General features: G+C 42.8%; 1 protein-coding gene across 1 annotated transcript; it reads left to right on the top strand.

Moving 5' to 3' along the window:
* Positions 1-1,441: 1,441 nt before the first annotated feature.
* On the top strand, positions 1,442-6,189 carry foxj1b (forkhead box J1b). Its single transcript, XM_084938160.1, has 3 exons — positions 1,442-1,810; positions 1,993-2,635; positions 3,308-6,189. Exons 1-3 carry the CDS (start codon positions 1,671-1,673, stop codon positions 4,214-4,216), a joined length of 1,692 nt encoding a protein of 563 aa, XP_084794286.1. The 5' UTR covers positions 1,442-1,670; the 3' UTR covers positions 4,217-6,189.
* The last annotated feature ends 14,148 nt before the right edge of the window (positions 6,190-20,337 follow it).

Genomic DNA, 20,337 nt, shown 5'->3' with positions numbered 1-20,337 from the left:
ATCAGTGCTTTCTTTCTTCCTTTCATTCTACCTGTATTTGGTTTGTAGGTGCAATGCAAAATTGGTCCACGGGGAGGCAGTGCTTCCTCATGATTCAAATATGCTCTTCTGCATACAGTTGAAAAACATTGGTCTGTAATGTTTTTTAACCTGCGCAGAATATGACTACAGCACACACACACATATTTTAAAATATTCACAGTGTGTGTGAAAGCTCTATGCACCTTACTTTAAACATATGCATGCATAAAATGATACAGTAATCAATGAATATCACTTTAGGCTTTACAGATCTAGGTTTATACTGCCACTTGATTAAAGTATTAAAAATATTTTGTGTATATTTTGCAGAACCTTTTTGAAATAATTTTAAACTCCCTGGAGGGAAAAACAAAACCTGCAGAAAAACAACCATCCATTTTTTCTGTCTGATGAGAGCCCAGTGAATACCCTGAACCTGTGGTGATGCATCACTGAGCAGAACACCAGAAAACAAACAGTGGCAGTTGACAGATACACATATCAATAGTATCGATATCAATATTGGATCGATACTAGCATGATACCTTGTTTCTATCCACTAAATTCAGTATGCAGCCCACTGAACTGCGTTAAATAAAATATTTTTTTCTTTTTCTTGGGGGAAGGTTTGAAAAAGTATACCTCAAACATGCACTATGAGAAATGTCTGATCCTTTTTATGCTGTAATATCTATTTGATTTATAGTCCATATCACAATTAAACAACAGAAGCTGACCCAAACTGCTTCTACATTTACATTTTAGATATCCAAAAAAAACTAGTTTCAAAATACACGAAGAGCTAAAAGGTGTGTTTTGTTGTATTAACAAATTATTGTGGAAAGTAAAACTCACAGTCATTTAATGGTGCTTAAAATGTGTTCAGAATTTGAAAAACTGATGATGATTCATCTGGCAAGTCATGCAGCACGGCTCTCCCGTACGTAAGCTGCCATCCTAGGTTAGAAGTATCGGTATCTGTATTGCAATATTGGCTCTGTATTTACTCGACATGTTGATCGATATCAACATTTCCAGTAACACACATCAGGTTAAAGCCAGATTCAATTAAACAGTGTCCTTTTCAAACTTGACAGCACCACAGTATCAGCTGTAATTTAAAAAGCTACGTGAAGCGTGAGCTTATCAGTTAACTGCTGCTTTCTTGCAGGTGCAAACTGCGCGCGGGACCTGTGGCGCGCCTCTTTCAGCGCCGGCGGGGATGCTGTGTGTGAGGCGCGCGCAGGAGGTGGGGGTGTCACAGTTTTAGCCTGCTTCCTAGAATAAAGACAAACAGGAAACCACTAAACTGACCTTATTGCACTCGTGTCCTGACAGTCATTGCTGAGGCCGTCTTTAGAGGGAGAGGGAGAGAGAGAGAGAGACCTGAAGTAAAGGCGAGAAGCCATGATATACAGCCAACCAATCAGAAATCTCTCCCCGAGAGCACATTTAAAGGGATAGTGAGCAGTCCCTGGAGATTTTCCGGAGACTTATTTCACAACCCCTACACCTCCTCACGTCTTTGACCTCCCTCCACTCCAGTAGTGCCGAGCGGTCGAATCGGTAGCATGGATCTGTCCTAAGTGCCGCCTCTCTTCTGTATGTTTTGTTTTTTTGCCTCCATGTGAGCTTACCTCAGCTGCTGGATGCTCTTCGCCCCCACCCTCCCCGCCGCACTTGTTGCGCAGAGAGTGGATGCGCCGCTGAGTCCTTGGAGAGGAGAGGCAGGGACTCAGTGCAACAGGTGCACACACGGAGCATCTCCTCCAGCGAGGCTACATCGCAGGTAGGTCAAACGGGCATCTTTAGCACATTTATTGATCGCATTCTGAGTGTTATGCTCGCAAATATCTAATTGCTGATTATCCATTCGACACCTTTACGCGAGGCACGGTTTGATCCGTTTATCTGACCGTGTTTACGCTCTTTTCCTTTACTTTTCCTCTCGGCTTGAACTTTAAATGCCAGTTTTAAGGAGCCTCTGACAGTCTTCAGCCTCTGCCGCGTGTACAAAGCCAGGATGCCGGTGTTGACGAGCCCCGACATCGCCAACAAGTTTAAGGAGAGATGGCTGGCGGCTTACCCGGAGGATCACGTCTCTGGGTCTGAGTCTGCCCCCCTTGACGACAGCCTCACCAGCCTCCACTGGCTCCAGAATTTCTCCATCCTCAGCGCAGACCCGGAGCGTCCCAGCGGCGCGGGACTCGAGTGTCCGTCCTCGCAGCAGCACCTCTTCATCAAACGCCTCGCCTTCCCCGGACCGGGCACCGACTCTCCTTCCAGCCCCCCAGCCGGGGACACCGCCGCAACCGGGATGCCTCTGTACCTCGGGAGCCCCGTCACCTCTGGCAGCGACTCCACCGCGGCGGCTCCGCGGTTTGCCTGCGGCGCGCACCCCACGCCCGCCTACCCGCAGATCCCGATTCAGCCGAGCCCGCCGGTGGAGATCGACTACAAAACCAACCCCAAAGTCAAGCCGCCCTATTCCTACGCCTCTCTCATCTGCATGGCCATGCAGGCCAGCAAACAGCCCAAAGTGACTTTGTCCACCATTTATAACTGGATCACGGAGAATTTCTGCTACTACAGACACGCGGAGCCCAGCTGGCAGGTAACAGAGACCGGATAACTCTTCTTCTATTATTTATGAATCTGCTAACTGGTGGAGTGAGGGAGAGAAGGGCCAACAATTTGACTTCAGTGTCACCACCATACACGGCATATTCAGACCACAGGAGATCAGACCAGGCCTTTCTTTTATCAGTGTGTGTGGGGGGGAACTTAAATTATAATAATTGAAAACCTCAGACCCGCCCCCCCTTCTCTGTCTCTTTGCAGGATTAGTGTCTCATTTCTGCCTTTGATGAGTTCCATGACAAGTGTTTTTAATCCATCTGAAATTTCCATCCTCCTAGACAGTGCTCTTCGCAGGGTTTTTGTCTGAAGGGAACGGTGATGGGGTGGAGAAAGCACTCCAATCTGTGTGTGTGTGTGTGCGCGTGCGTGTTAATGAGGGCTCCTGAGAGAGATGGCAGCTAAGCACAGCTGATCATGTTTGAAATACACAGAGCTGCCTGTTACTAGAAAGCCTCATTAGGTACATTTGCTTCCCCATACAAACAACAACAATGCCCACCCCCGCCGCCCCACCTCCCCAACACCCACCTGCCCATCTCCCTCTCAAAGTGGCATATTCAGTTTTTTTTGCATGACTGACTTAAATTTGCTCAAAGCCGGTGGGGTCCACGCTAAATCACGTTGTGTTCCTGTGTGTGTGTTACAGAACTCGATTCGTCACAACCTGTCCCTCAACAAGTGTTTCAAGAAGGTCCCCAGACAGAAGGACGAGCCAGGAAAGGGAGGCTTCTGGCAGATTGATCCTCAGTATGCTGACATGTTCGTCAATGGCATCTTCAAGCGCAGGAGGATGTCTGCCAACCACTACAGCAGCGGCAACGGAACCAACAGCGGTGCCCACAGGCAGAGCAAACTAGCTCAAAGTTATCACGCCAGCCAAAACGGCTGCCCCTACCAGGGCGGGGGAGGCAAACGGAAGCACCTGCCCTCAAAAAACAGCAACAGTAAGGTTATGAGAGCCACGGAGTCCCCTCTGCTAGCCACAGAGGCCAACAAGGCAGACGTCCTGAGAGGGGACTTTGACCTGTCCTCCGTGTTTGACGACGTCCTCGGCGGTAGCTGCAGCACCTTCGAAGATCTGGACATCAACACGGCGCTGAGCTCCCTGGGCTGCGAGATGGAGCTCGCTGGGCCGGGCAGGCAGGGGAGATGGTGTGGAGGAGTGGACGTTATGGGTCAGAGCCAGCACATGAACCTCCATCACCAATCCTACGGCTACATGGACCTAAGCGCTGCTTCCATGGAGTGTACGGTCAGCATGGGAGAGCTCCACGTGCCTCACGCACATCCGCAGCCACAGCAGCAGCAGCTGGACCCAGATCGCTTGCTCCAGAGCCACCACCAACACCACCACCACCATCAGCTGCAACTGCAGCATTTCGACGAGCCCTCCATCCTCTTCCCGGAGCAGCCAGAAGAAGCGATGCTGCAAACATGGGAGGAGATAAAAGAGGAGGCACAGGCTATTCCGCTGACTCTGGATCAGGGCTTCAGCCTGTGCGAGGGCTTCTTCACAGAGATGCCGCCATGGGAACGAGTGGAGAGCTACCTGTGACCTTTGACCCTAACCACACTGACTTCTATTTGATATTTTGGTGTTTTTTTGTTTTTTTTTTACATTCAATGACCTCTCTGATTGCTGGTCCATGTGGTCTGTATTATCTTTAAGGATAAAAGTTAGAGCTACAGCCCCATTTTACAATCATATCCCACCCCTCAGTTCTACTGCAGTGCACTCTGCATTTTTAATTTGTCACTTTTTCTTCCCTTAAAAAGACTTTAAAGCTTGTTGGATGATTATTGAGCATTACCTGGTATAGACTTCCATGGTCTTCCCTGTCAGTTTACAGGGAGCAGCGTGCAGCACGACGCAGCACTGATACTCAAACAATAAGAGAACTGACAAAAAGAACAGAAAGACTTTTACGTACCAAATTCAATTTTCAGATGTACTCATATCACAGCGTAGAAGGAATAGAAGGAGGAAGGATGATGAAGAAGAGACAAATGCTCACCCTTTAAATTGGATTTGGTGGAGGTTGAATACAAGGATGAGCGTTGAACCCGGCCGGACTGCAGCTTCTCGTCCCTCTGAGCTTATTGAGAAAGCACTGTCACTACAGGACTGACATACTGGATTCTATTGTGCTACATTAGCATTAACTCTTTTTTTAACTAACATGCAGTGAAATCAGCCATTCATCTCAATTGTTCATGTTGTGTGATAATGTAGGATGAAGGAGCAAAAATGGAGACAGAAGGAAAAAAATATATATCGTTGTAAGAGATTAGAACTCATTCATTTAAGATGCTGTTATATAGTCAATTTAATATATATATATCTATATATACATATAGATATATAAGTATATAGCATGAAGCTAGGCAAGATCATTTGCCATTTGTCTACAGTTATGTATTGCAATGCTAAAACCGGAGCAGATGGTGGGTCATGAAATGGAACATTATGCACTTTGATAGGCAGCAGTTCTTAGGAAAGAAAGACAGCTTATGTTCAAGATGTTTAGTTTAATTTTTTACGGTATTAAAGTCATACTTTCGAACATTTACTGACCACATGATTAAAACAATGCACATGTGTTGCAAATGAACTCGACACTGCAATAATTCAAACTGGCAAGCGTTTGTTTGTTGTTCTCTTTTCCTTCATATATGTATATATATATATGTATATATATATATATATATATATATATATAGGGATTTTTTTATAAAACAATATTCCGCCAAATTTGTTGATATGCAGCTTATTGAAGTTTCTGTGACGATTAACCCTTCCCACCACTACCGGGCCGTCTCTGTTATTAAAAAGCAGCCAAGCCGCCATTTTTGAAAGGCTGCCAAGCACATACGGTGAAGAGGCCGCCTACCACCAGGATTAAAATGGATGTAGCATTTGTTGTGCTTCAGTTCTGTTGCGCCACATTTGGCAGAGTTGCAGCTGAGATTGTTTTAGGGAGCAGATTTAATAACATCAGTGTCACTGGCATTGTTAGAACGCTGGTGTTTGCTTTCTAATGTACTTTTTTTTTTTTTTAAATCAGGTGGGAACGAGCTCATTGTGCTGACGATTTTAAAATCAGTCTTTAGCCTGATGATAGAGGCCCATGGACTCACTGTACTTCTGAATTTTTCCCAAGTGTCTCGTCTCTGTTGTGCCCTCACAGCACATGGATCTTGTGTGAGAGGATTTGGAGCTAACTTGGAGTTTTCTCAGAGTTTTGTTTTCGATCACAGGGTGATGGATTCTTTTGACCTTATTGATTACATTAGTGTAGGTTTTACTTTTCTTTAATTTGTGAGGTTTGTTTAAAAGAAATCCGATCAGAAATCTTGGAGGAGGGTTTAGGGACAGATGCATAAATTCATCAGTTAATGGCCAGACTTTCTTATTGTATCATTATGGTGGGTGACATGACCTCTTTAATCTTACCATGTTATTTCATTTGTACCTTTTTTAAGCTGTTTGAAAATGCAATCATGCCTTAATGCAATAAATGGTGTCAATTAAAGAAATCATCCTTTACTTGAAATATCTTAAAACACCAACACGTGGTGGTGAGCAACATTAGCAGGGTGGTCAGGATTATTGTTTGAGTTAGAGGTGTGCGTGTGTGTCTGTGTGTGTGTGTGTGCGTGTGTGCAATCAACAGATAAAAGGTCTATCAGGGTTTATCATTAATCAGTCCAGACAGGCCTGCACTTGCCTGGCATTTGAAACATACCCGGGTAGATATAATAGCATGAACACCTGTACAGCAAACGTAAGACAATAGCTCATTCTACCTTTAGACTGGCACAACCTTTTTTCACATAATATTCATTTTGCTGAGTAGCTAATGGCACTGCGGTTTTAACTCTAAATGAGGTTGAAGAGGATATAAATTAATAACAATATCATAGCAAAACCTTCTGGGAGGCAACTGCCAGTAACCCATGAAGCTGACCATGTTTTGCATTTAGTTTTGAGTCTTTGCTTGCTTTTTTTCAGTATGCAACAATCAAGCCAAAATCTGCAGTGTGGTCATTGGATGAACAGGGGTCAAGCTCTATCTTACAATCTAGGAACTATTAGTCATGTTATTGAAATGCAAAGAAAATAGACCAAAAAAAATAGCTAATATGTTTGGTCATAAAGTAGGAAATGATCAGTTTTATGAACAAAAACTATTATGACATCCCCATAAATATAATAAGTATGTTTATATCATTGCACTCACTGCAGAGAAGCACCTTGCTAGTCCCTGGTTGGCCCCCCTTTGCCTTCAGAACTGTTTTAATTGTTCATCGATTGAACAAGGTGCTGGAAACATTTCTCAGAGGTTTTATTCCTCATTGACATAAGTTCCACCACATTCCAAAGGTGCTCTAATGGATTGAGATCTGCTGACTGTGGAGGACATTTGAGTACAGTGAACTCTTTGTCAAGTTCAAAGAACCAGTCTGAGGTCATAAAGCAATGGACATGGTCAACAACAATATTCCGTTAGGTTGCAGCATTTACAAGTTAGTACTAAGAGGCCTAACGTGTGCCAAGAAAATAAGCTCCCACAGCACTGCACTACCGCCACCAGTCTGAACCACTGATACAAGGTAGGAGAGATCCATGCTTTCATGTTGTTTACACCATATTTTCAATCTACCATAATCGACTCATCAGACCAGGTAACATAATTTCCAATCATCTGTTGTCCAATTTTGGTGAGCCAGTTCTAATTGTAGCCCAAGTTTCCTGATCTTAGCTGACAGAAAGTGTAGCCCATCTGCTTCAAGGTTTGACATGTTTGGAGATGTTCTTCCGCCTACTCTATTTGTAGCAAGTGGTTATTTGAGTTACTGCTGCCTTACTGTCAGCTTGAAGCAGTCCGGCCATTTCCTGTTGACCTCTGGCATCAATAAAGCATTTTTGCACACAGAACTGCCGCTCACTGGACATTTACACTTTTTTGGACCATTCTGTGTAAATCCTAGAGATGGTTGATCAGCTGACACCAACAACCAAGTCACATTCAAAGTCACTTAAATCACCTTTGTTTATCATTCTGATTCTTGACCATGTGTACGTGCCTAAACTTATTGAGTTCCTACCATGTGATTGGCCTTTGAGTGCATGAACATCTGCACATTATCTTCCTGTCTTATTCTATGTTACGCATTAATTACCCCTTAATTGTACAGTAAGGGTCTATGAATAAAGCTGAACAGTGTGTTCTTTGCAGTATAACCAACATACTGGAACAGCTGTGGTATTAAAAATTTCACCATTAGAATATAATCCAGTGCTGGTGCTGATGAGGTTCGAGGTATTACCATCACCTACAGCCACCCATTCTTCTTAAGTTCCACAGCCACAGCGTGTCCACAGCATATTTCTTGTTGCTGGTCTGTCACTGGTGGAATTTCCATAATCCAGTTGCCCAGGTAACCCTCAAATGTATCTATCACCCTGTCAGATGTCAATCAGCAGTATCCCTCCCTGTCATTGTGGCAGTCACGTCAATTGCTTGCCTCAAAGATGAGAAAACTTTAACACAGGACAAGCGCTCTTCAAATTGCCAGCAGTTAAATGTCATTGACAGTCTGTGGTCTCGAGCTGCCATGTTGCTGCGAATCACTTCCTGTATGGATACCCATTAAAATGTGGTTAACTGGGAAATAAGCCAACCCAGAGCTCTGAAGTCTCTACTGAACAGCTCTGCTCTGTAGAGGATTGCAGAATGCCCACTTTAATAAAGAAACGACTACTTCAGTTCTAAAGGAGACGCTCGTATAGATCCTGCTGCTGTCTGATGGTGCAGATGTTTGATCATCTCAGCGCAAAGAATACTTAGCTCTTATTTAAGTCAAGATACAGGTTAGGTAGATGCTTATGGATCAGTTTTATTGCTAAAAATAAAGAAACCTCACGCTGCAAACAGATATAATCAATTCAATTCAATTCAATTCAATTCAATTTTATTTATATAGCGCCAAATCACAACAAAAGTCGCCTCAAGGCGCTTCATAGATACAGAGAAAAACCCAACAATCATATGACCCCCTATGAGCAAGCACTTTGGCGACAGTGGGAAAGAAAAAACTCCCTTTTAACAGGAAGAAACCTCCGGCAGAACCAGGCTCAGGGAGGGGCGGCCATCTGCTGCGACCGGTTGGGGTGAGAGAAGGAAGACAGGATAAAAGACATGCTGTGGAAGAGAGACAGAGATTAATAACAGATATGATTCAATGCAGAGAGGTCTATTAATACATAGTGAGTGAGAAAGGTGACTGGAAAGGAAAAACTCAATGCATCTTGGGAATCCCCCGGCAGCCTACGTCTATTGCAGCATAACTAAGGGAGGATTCAGGGTCACCTGGTCCAGCCCTAACTATATGCTTTAGCAAAAAGGAAAGTTTTAAGCCTAATCTTAAAAGTAGAGATAGTTTCTGTCTCCCGAATCCAAACTGGAAGCTGGTTCCACAGAAGAGGGGCCTGAAAACTGAAGGCTCTGCCTCCCATTCTACTTTTAAATACTCTAGGAACAACAAGTAGGCCTGCAGAGCGAGAGCGAAGTGCTCTAATAGGGTGATATGGTACTACAAGGTCATTAAGATAAGATGGGGCCTGATTATTTAAGACCTTGTATGTGAGGAGCAGGATTTTGAATTCAATTCTGGATTTAACAGGAAGCCAATGAAGGGAAGCCAAAACAGGAGAAATATGCTCTCTCCTTCTAGTCCCTGTCAGTACTCTTGCTGCAGCATTTTGGATTAGCTGAAGGCTTTTCAGTGAGTTTTTTGGACATCCTAATAATAATGAATTACAGTAGTCCAGCCTGGAAGTAATAAATGCATGAACTAGTTTTTCAGCGTCACTCTGAGACAGGATATTTCTAATTTTAGAGATGTTGCGCAAATGGAAGAAAGCAGTCTTACATATTTGTTTAATATGTGCGTTGAAGGACATGTCCTGGTCAAAAATGACTCCAAGGTTCCTCACAGCATTACTGGAGGCCAAGGTAATGCCATCCAGAGTATGAATCTGGTTAGATACCATATTTCTAAGATTTTCAGGGCCGAGTACAATAACCTCAGTTTTATCTGAATTAAGAAGCAGAAAGTTAGCGGCCATCCAGGTCTTTATGTCTTTAAGACATTCCTGCAGTTTAACTAATTGGTGTGTGTTATCTGGCTTCATGGACAGATAGAGCTGGGTGTCATCTGCATAGCAGATCGATTCATCCTTTATAACCTTTTTGTTTTTGTTCCATAAAGTAGAGACTTTAAGGCTTCTTCTGATTTTGCTTAGACTTTGAAGTTAAAACTGGGTGTCTTGTGCTAAAAGCATGCGTTAGCATTTGACCTGGGCTACATGCTAACTTGGGATTGCTAATATAGCCATAATGACTGCTTAACATGATACACTGAGCAAAGCATGCTAAATATATATCAAGTATTGGGCCAAGTGAAAAAGAAATTAACCTGCTAGTGAAACAAGATGAGAATTTAGCTGATCTGGAGTCAGCGTTTAGACGCTTTATAAATGCATTTAAAAAATAGTACTGATGAGGCTAAGTTTTTCAAACCCTGGAGGCCTGAAATTAGGAATGATCTATAGGTGCTGGACAACTTTGAGGACTCTCAATGCATAAGAGCTCAAAAGCTTTAAAAAAAGATAAGTCACTGGCATGCTATGCAAAGTACAGGGTGGGCCATTTATATGGATACACCGTAATAAAATGGGAATGGTTGGTGATATTAAAGTCCTGTTTGTGGCACATTAGTATATGTGAGGGGGCAAACTCCTCAAGATGGGTGGTGGCCATTTAGAAGTCGGCCATCCTGGATACAAATTTTGTTTTTTTCAATAGGAAGAGGGCCATGTGACACATCAAACTTATTGGTAATGTCACAAGAAAAACAATGGTGTGCTTGGTTTCAACATAACTTTATTCTTTCATGAGTTATTTACAAGTTTCTGACCACTTATAAAATGTGTTCAATGTGCTGCCCATTGTGTTGGATTGTCAACGCAACCCTCTTCTCCCACCTCTTCACACACTGATAGCAACACCGCAGGAGAAATGCCAGCACAGGCATCCGGTATCCGTAGTTTCAGGTGCTGCACATCTCGTATCTTCACACCATAGACAATTGCCTTCAGATGACCCCAAAGATAAAAGTCTAAGGGGGTCAGATCGGAAGACCTTGGGGGCCATTCAACTGGCCCACTTTCAGGAAACTGTTCATCTAGGAATGCTCAGACCTGGCACCCATAATGTGGTGGTGCACCATCTTGCTGGAAAAACTCAGAGAACGTGCCAGCTTCAGTGCATAAAGAGGGAAACACATCATCATGTAGCAATTTCAAATATCCAGTGGCCTTGAGGTTTCCATTGATGAAGAATGGACCCACTATCGTTGTACCACAACACTTTTGTTGTTCCAACAGTCTTGGAGGGATCCATCCAATGTGGGTTAGTGTCAGACCAATAGCGGTGGTTTTGTTTGTTCACTTCACCATTCACATAAAAGTTTCCCTCATCACTGAACAAAATCTTCTGCGCGAACTAAGGGTCCTGTTCCAGTTTTTGTTTTGCCCATTCTGTAAATTCTGTGCGCCGATCTGGGTCATCCTCGTTGAGATGCTGCAGTAGCTGGAGTTTGTAAGGGTGCCATTTGTGAGTAGCTAATATCCGCCGAAGGGATGTTCAACTAATGCCACTCTCCAGTGACATGTGGCGAGTGCTACGCTGTGGGCTCTTGCTGAATGAAGCTAGGACAGCCACTGATGTTTCTTCATTAGTGACAGTTTTCTTGCGTCCACATTTTGGCAAATCCAACACTGAACCAGTTTCATGAAACTTAGCAAGCAGTTTGCTGACTGTAGCATGGGAGATGGGTGGTCTCGTAGAGTGTCTTGCATTGAAATCTGCTGCAATGACCCGGTTACTGCGTTCACCAGATATCAACGCAATTTCGATCCGCTCCTCACGTGTTAACCTCTTCGACATGTCAATGGCTGTGAACAAAGAGAAACTTGTAAATAACTAATGAAAGAATAAAGTTACGTTGAAACCAAGCACACCATTGTTTATCTTGTGACATTACCAATAAGTTTGATGTCTCACATGGCCCTCTTCCTATTGAAAAAACAAAAGTTGTATCCAGGATGGCCGACTTCTAAATGGCCACTATGGTCACCACCCATCTTGAGGAGTTTGCCCCCTCACATATACTAATGTGCCACAAACAGGACTTTAACATCACCAACCATTCCCATTTCATTACGGTGTATCCATATAAATGGCCCACCCTGTACAGTGATTGCATCTGTGTTTGTGGCAAGTTCACAGTCTTTGCAGCTAATTAAATGTGTTGATTGTGGGTTTCAGGGTCAAATTAGTGTAATGAGAGGACAAACAACAATTCTCTAATCAACACTTTTGTCAACTCCAAATGATTATGGAAATTAAATACATTGTACTGTTACAAAGCATTCTAATGTGCAATTTTGTGCACACACAATTAAGAAAGCCTCATGTTAAAATTCCTAGATATGCATATATATCTTCAAATCAATATGCATCTATTTTATGGGATTTGTATTATATATGATATATATTATTGTATAGTGGCAATAGTGTTATGAAAATAAGAACTACAGAAGGAGACAGTAGGAGCATCACATTTATAAAGTCAAGCCTGTTGAAAACTACATGGCCCATTCTCCCCAGAAAGAGATGTGTCTGTAGCAGTTAGAAAAAGCCCTCATAACTTAGCTCCACATCTCATCTCAACCTTTTCCAGGATTTTGTTTGAATGCCCTGTATGAAAATGTGCTTTTCCACCTCAAATCTCTTTTTAATTGAAATTGCTGGAGTAAAAGGCGAAAACGGGCTTATCTCCATCCCTCTGGCTCACGGCTCCCAATAGCGACAGGTCATGTGTGGAGATCTCCAGGAATGGGTGGAATAACTCGGATTCCTTAAAACAGCGGGGACTACGGCCAGATTTAAGGCTGAGGCGTGTGACCGGTGACCACCCCGCATTTGAGAAAATCACCTCAGCTGATCGACATGCAGCTACTATGAGAGTCGAAGGCAAGTTTATACCAATAAAATCTCCGCCTGAAAGCAGGAGGGGAAAGATCAGTGTCACTTTCACAGTGAAGTGGAAAAAGCCATCCATTGTGCTCAATCCTATGTGTGTGTGTGCAAATGTGTGAATTCACATTTGGCTGTGTTTGTCTGCGACCCTGTGCACATGTCGGTGTGTGTCGTTACATTATACGCCTGCAATGTTTGTGTTGGTCCACGGGCTTCTTTGTCTGCACTCCTGGTGATGTGTGTGCTACCCGCTGGGAGTGTGTGTACACGGCTGCGATTGGAGCCCCGTGGTGGCCCAGATAACACTATCTCTATGGAGCCAGAGCCCCGTGGTTCTATTCAGCGTGGAGGATGAGAGGCTGGGACTGCCCAGCATGCGGACCTGCTGAAAGGAGAAGGAACAAGTCGTGCTGTCACTGTAGGCTAACCTGGCTTATAATGCTTTATAACCTCTTCTTTGGTGCCCCTCTGGGAGGCTGTGCATCGGTCTGAGTGTGCCTATGTGTGTGTGTGCTTGTGGGCACATGGAGAAGGGCAAAGGTAGGGAACAGACACAAGATGAGGGTGTAGTCAGTGTTTTATTGCCTTCATGGCACCCTCTGGACTGCTTCTGATTAGAGTCAGGCATAAACGGGGTCAGCCAGCTTTGCTGAAGAGCACTCCTCCTAGCTTGACATAGACAGTGGGTTCAACTCCCCGCTCATTGTGCAAAACCACACGGTTATTCTTTATATGGAAGGGAAAGCAGACAGAAGACACATGATGGGGGTCCCTAATTAGAGGCTTCATTGTGCCACAAAGCAAAAACCAACAGTGGGAAAACATCTTAAGGCTGCTTTATAGCCCTCGAGGAACCCCTGTGCACGAGTGATTACACGTACGGATAAGAGAAGGAGCTCACTGATAAAATAAATTTCCTCACTGTGCACTGAAGCACATGCATTCATACAACATCTTCATTAGGATTCTCCTTCACCTCTCTGACCTGGCGGGAAATTGTCATCCGTCCCTGGTTTCCAAGGCCATCACGTATTGATAAGGGGAAAAAAAGACTTGGGGTGATATTCAGTGGTCTGGCCATCTGTTAATGCCTCTCCAGCCTGGCTTGACACAAGAGGAGGGGCTTAGGGAGGAAATACACCTAAATAATCTTTCCAAAAGGCTGTTGTTTATGCATGAAATGCTAATAAGGGTTCCATTTAGATTGCCTGATCCATTTTGAAAGGAAGTACGGATGGTAAATTAGAATAAAAGGGCTGAGGTGTAACACGGGTAAGTGGAGGGGGGGGGGGTTCTTTTATTGAAAAAGATTATCAAGGACTCACCCAAATGCATAATTGAGCAGGGTCCAAATGGTCATGTCATTACTCCAAGTGCTAGATTTTTTAAAAAAACGCATTTTCCTTCAATGAAAGCTTTATTGTTGTAGTTTTTCCAGAGGAGTCTTTAGTCCCTCGAAAATGAAGACTGGATCTCGTATTTCCACACGTCCGTCCAGAAACCCCCCCAGATGTTGTTTAGTTTTGATGTGCTAATTTTTATTCATTCAGGGCATAATGTGAAAAAAAGGCGTGCAAATGAGTGCAATTGCAACAGTAACGCACAGATGGCAATCATGAAAACATATAAAAACATATATGTATTCTTGAAGGCCAAAGAGGCTCTTATAATATCAGGGATGCTTGGGGCTTAAGTCACATCAGATGTGTCCCATTCTCTTTTCCACCGCCTTTTTCTCTCCTCTGTTTCTATGATCATCCGCTCTCAACTAGTCATTCGCTGCAGGAGCATTTTTTTAACCATTTTCATTACTTCTGTTATGCTTTTCAGCGTTCAGAGTGCCTTAACCTTGGAGGCCTTAGATTTCTCTTTACTCTGTTATCCTTGACTTTCTTTCAGCAACAGTGTTGCTAAGAATGAGTGAGGTCGAACTTGAGAAAAACACAGACTGTACAGTATGCCCGCCACACCGCATACCGCACATCTTCAGTGGCTCTATCAGCAAATTAGGCCCGACATGGATGCGACTCCAGTGTAGTGCTGCAACTGTATTCGCATTTGGAAGATTATCATTGTTAAGCAGCCCAACATCAATAACAATGTTAACAAAATGCATGTGATGTGCATGCATGGATTCATATTACTCTTTTTTAATGACAGAGTGACCTCGAAAGAAATGTATTTTAATGAAGGTTTATTAAATGCCTGGACCACTTCTGTTTATGGAGACTCCTTTGAGATGTGTAACTCTTTTGTATAACTAAGAAAATGGAGCTTTGAAGCAGGTGGTGAATGTTGTAGTTCACGTCTAACAATGTTCTTCTTCTAAACCTAATCAGGTAGTTTCGGTGCCTGAAGATGCAAATTAAGTGTAAAAGTAGCAACAAAGAAAAGTGACCTACGGCACCTTCTCCTGTCTCTTAATGCAGACTGTGCTGCCATGCTTTCAGTGTATTTTACTCATGCAAAGTGAATCAAAACAGCCAATCGTGTCAAAAGGAGCAGGTATGTAAGAAATGTATAGCATTAACTTCCATGCAGGTAACTACCAATAAGAATGAAGAATAGTGACTGATAGTGTTCCACTGTGTGTTTGGGATCATTCAATCATTCACATAATCTTGATGAAACCTCCCAGACCACAGGCTGAAATGCAGCATCGCATCATGACAGAGCCTCCACCATGTTTTACAGATGGCTGTAGACTCTCACTGTTGTACCTCTCTCCTGACCTTTGTACATATTTAGAGAGATTTAATCCCAAACTTTCAACTTTTCAAATTAAGACCTCCGTAAGATCCTACCTGTCTACCTGTTTTCCTTTCTTAAGAGTGGCTTCCTAACACCCACCTTTGACTTAGACCATTTCTGATAAGGGTCAGTGAACAGTAGAAGGATCAGGTGGAGGGCCATCTCTCTGGTACCCTTCATTTATTCTCCACTTGTCCAGTTACTTCAAATTTGGTAAAAATGGAACAATATTCACCTGCTCCAAGTTATCTTGTCATTATGCTAGGCTAACAAACAACCAGCAATAGCCTTGCACGCAATGAACTGATATAAAAATAGTATAGATCCTCAGCTGTCACCCTTTGCTTTAAAAAATGAAGGAATAATATTAAGTTTATTTTACAAAATTCTTTTTTCTTTTTAAGGACACAGAATTTAAATTTTTACTTTGTGTGCAAATTCATTCCAGGCTCTGTAGTGATTTAACCAACGATATATGACTTCTCTTTTTTTTTAGCAGTGTTTGTGGGTAATGTACTAAAAAGTAACACATTTACTACTTGAGTAACATGCTGCACTAGATGTAAAATTTATATAATCTGTTGTTATCATTTTCTTTCCCTTCCTGACACACAGCTATGTTTTAGCGTCAGCACGCGTGAACCTCAGCTAGCAAGATGGTAGAAAGAGCAAAACTGTGCTGTGAAAGTATTCACTTTATATTGAATGCACTTCATATTGAAAAAAAAATCCCAAATGTGCTCCAGACATGATCAAGGACACCTGGTATTTAACAGAGCAGCTTCAAAACACACAGCACTATCATTTCTCTAGCCCAAAAACAGCTAGCTGTTAGCGTTGCTAAGGCTGTGCTACGAGGCTGGAGTGGATGCTACCAATATCAAGCTGTAGAGTAAACCTGCCCTCTGGAAACTATACCCAACATGCACAGGGAACTGCAAGTAGATAATGAGGTAATGCAAGAGCAGAAACAGTGTTTGTTAATAAAAAATTAATGGTGATAGTCATCAAGTATTTTTTCTTTGAGCAGAGCCTTGCTGGACTCGGTGTCCAACTCCAGGCCTCAAGGGCCGGTGTCCTGCAGGTTTTAGATATCACCCTGGGTCAGCACCTTGAATCAAATGGTTACTTCATTTAGCCATTCAGCTAATTTAGCAATTTAAATAAGCTGTGTTGGATCAAGGACACATCTAAAACCTGCAGGACACCCGCCTTTGAGGCCTGGAGGTGGACACCCCTGATCTAGTATCCTGACACTTACTGCATATTAAAAGTATTATCACAAAAGTTCTTATTTTTAATCTTTTCATCAAACAATCTGCAAGAATGTCAGTGAGTGCATTTCCAAAGATCTTGTATTATTCCTTTGTTACATACAGCTGCTTTAAAAGAAAAAAAAAGGGAGAACAGAGCCGAGTTAAGGCAGCAATAAAAGTGCCAAGTAACATTTTTCTGGAGTTCCTTAAAGAACAAATGCACTCACATTTACGTTTACAATATATTCACAATGGAATAATAAAGAAATCTGTGGTTCAGCATATATGTCTGTTGCCTTATGTGTGTGCATCTTGGCATCCAGCACATGGTCAGAGAAAGACATTCTTGTCCCGTGCCTTCGGTCTCTGTGGTCGCAGGGAGCAGCCGTTTGTCCCACAGGCAGACAGGAGGAGGGCACACAACTGCCCCCCACAAACACAATTATACACCCAGACTTAGGCCAGTCACACAGATACAACTGCATGAACCCTCACAAGGTCCAACAATCGTGCCCACACACAGAGGGCTAGCCAGAGGGCAGCGTGTCAGGAGGCTGAGCGTGGACGAGAGCGTAGAAAACGAGCCAGGACGGTCCTGGAGCTGTGCCACTCACACAGCATCAGTATCGGTGCCAAGAAGCAGAGCAGAAAACAAGTCTGGACCAATCTCCTCAATGTGGCCTGCTGCTCTGCCAGGTTCTCAGCCAGAAAAACTGCTGGTTAGATCGTTGTGGAGCTCACAAAAAGTTTTTGGAGGTACCGTTCTGACCAGAAACTGTTTCTGGCAGTGGCCCTGAAAGGTCAAATTTACTGCACCTTAAAAAAACACAGCAGGCAACAGAAAAATGCTGAAAAAGTTGAATATTTGCTGCATTTGAAAATAAATGCAGCAAAAAGCTCACTCTTTTTCTAGTTCCTTTGTGTTGGTGTTTTCTTAAGTTTGAGTGCATTTGATCTCTCAGGACCACTGTAGTATCTCAATTCCATCCATTTTAAAGGTAAAAAAAAAAGGAAAGTCAAATTATTTATGCTGTGAGCCATCCATTAAGCCTTGGACGTGGTGAAAAGTGTTGCTCATTCATCATCATTTTTTAAAATATTTTTTTAAAACTTTCTCCCACAACTTTCTCCCGCTTACATGGAAACGATGGAACTGAAGGTTATGAAGACATTCTAAGAAGCTAAGACATAAAGATAAGAGACAAAAGGCACTGGATATGTGTTTGCACTTACCTGTGTGTAAATGAGAAAAAACACACTTGCATGCAGGTGTACGTGTGAGCGTGGGTGTGTGTGGGCGGGCACGTGTGTGTGTGTGTGTCCATCCACCCCCGCCTACTATCCAGGATATCTCAAAGCCACTAGACAGCCTCCACCACCTTCTCCTCCAGTCACACAGTTTTTCCATTCTTCACCCTTCGTCCCTGTGCTGCTGTTGAGGGCTCTTATTTGATTAGCTGCGATTTGCTTTGTGAAGCAGTGAAGCATTTGGCTCAGCCAGGGGAGCCGCACACACACACTCTGACAGACACATGCGTGGGTTCTCAGACAAAACACAAAGACACACACAGGGCACACAAGTGTATTTCGCATCTAGATTACCCCAACCATGTCTCCATCCTTGATCTGCATATCAGAGGATTTAAAAGCTAACTTACATCACAAGTAGTTATATCACATAGCACAGCTCTTTGTCTCAGGATATGAATGACAAAAAAAAAAGAAACAGGCATCTCCAAACCTGTGAGGAGATGCGAGGGTCATAGCCATGACTAAACGGTTTCTTTAATGCTGACTCACCAGCATCTGTTTACATGACTTCATGCTGCGAGCTCAAGAAATTACCTCTGATTGTATAGGAATGACAGTAGAGTGACACTCTATCTACCAGGCCTTAGTTGCACTAACAGTAAACCCGTCAATAATGAATGTGAGGTCACTGTGTTAGCGAGGGTGTGTTACTTTGAGAAGTGTGTGAAAAAGATGCACGCAAATACAAGTTGTCATTGTCTCAATATCAGGCTCCCTGTGCCAGCATAACGTGTCAGATGTTGGGTCACCATAAGCAGCAAGAACAGTTCTAATGATGGGTAGCGCTCGAGTCTGCTGCACGTATTTTGTTTGGTTTTCCAATTGTGCATGTTGTGGAAGCATTTGGTGTCTTTCTCTGCACATTATAGACTGTATATAAAAGACGAACCTACTGATTAATGAAATCTAGTTGTAGGGCCAGGAGCTGAACATTTTTGCCTTCACCATCTTGTTGTTTTTTAAGCTGAATGTGATGAGGAAGAGGTGGATCTGGGAAAAACAAAACAACAACAACAGCAAAAAACTGAGGGATACTTTTATCTTGACAGCAGTTTATAAATCACTACGCAAAACCCTGCTTTATGGCCTCTGTTGTCATGGTTCTGGGTCTGTGACCCAGAGTTTTGGGAATATTTAGTAGTTTTCTCATTTGTTATCCTTATATTATGGTTCTGTGTATTGTTGTCATTCAGGCTTTTGTTATAATGTGGTTAAGTTTGTGTTCCAGGTTTTGGGTCTTATAGTTGTCATTCTGCTGTGCTCTGTATTTGCATTTCCTGATCTTAGTTTTGTTAATTAGGCTTTAGATCGCTGGTATCATCCTACTTTTGTTCCTGTTCCTCTGTCAAGCCCATGTGTCTGAGGCTCGGTGTGTGTTACTTCCTGTTTTGCTTTGATAGTCTCCTGCCTCATGTGTATTGTGTTCAGTTTTGCTTCCCTTGTCTTGTTAACCTCGATTTATGTCAGCTGTGTTCTCACCTGTGACCTGTTCCCTCTTTATCCCGTGTGTGAGTATATTATCTGAGTTTCCCTTTGTTCTTTGTTGTGTCATCCATCTATTTGTGTGCTCAGGGTTTCTGTGTTTCCTGAACCGAGTAGTTTTTTGTTTCAATAGAATTTGAGGTTTTTTTGTATCTTGTGTTTTTGGTAGTGCATAGCAATAAAGCTGTTTTTGGACTTACCTTTGTGCTTCTTGAGTCCTGCGTTTGGGTCCTAACCTGCCTGCACGCAGAAGATGATGGCATCTTTTGACAAACAGGAACCATAATTTCAGAAGTGAACATCCTTTTGTAATTAGAAAGATGTGAAACCACTAACAAAGACAATAAACTCATTAGGAACGTGTTTACTGAGGTCACAGTACTGGGAGCTGAAAAGTCTTAGCAAAGAACAAATTTCATAATAGCTTAAATCTTTAATGATTTATTCCCATTTTATAACAGAATCTATGAAAAAATGCCAGCAATAACACAATTTGACAGACATAAAATAGTAATTTTGAACCAACAATCAAAGAGCTGTTAGCTGATATGGGGTGCAGTGTGTCCTCAAAAAAATCTGAGGAAACTGAACAAGTGAAAGACAAAAGAAGTGGCAGTCCTAAAAAACGAATTCTCCAGCAGATCATCGGTGTTTTCGATCTTAAATATGATCAACCTATCTCTAATGGTCGGCTATGTACCACAGGCCTTCAAGCTGGCTGTGGTTAAACCTTTACTCAAAAAGCCATCTCTAGACCCAGCAGTCTT

This window comes from Perissodus microlepis, chromosome 8 (genome assembly GCF_051167445.1).
Source record: "Perissodus microlepis isolate ML-2025 ecotype Zambia chromosome 8, ASM5116744v1, whole genome shotgun sequence".
NCBI lineage: Eukaryota > Metazoa > Chordata > Actinopteri > Cichliformes > Cichlidae > Perissodus > Perissodus microlepis.
The sequence above is the reverse complement of the archived record's forward strand: the minus strand, read 5'-3'. Positions and strand labels throughout refer to the sequence as shown.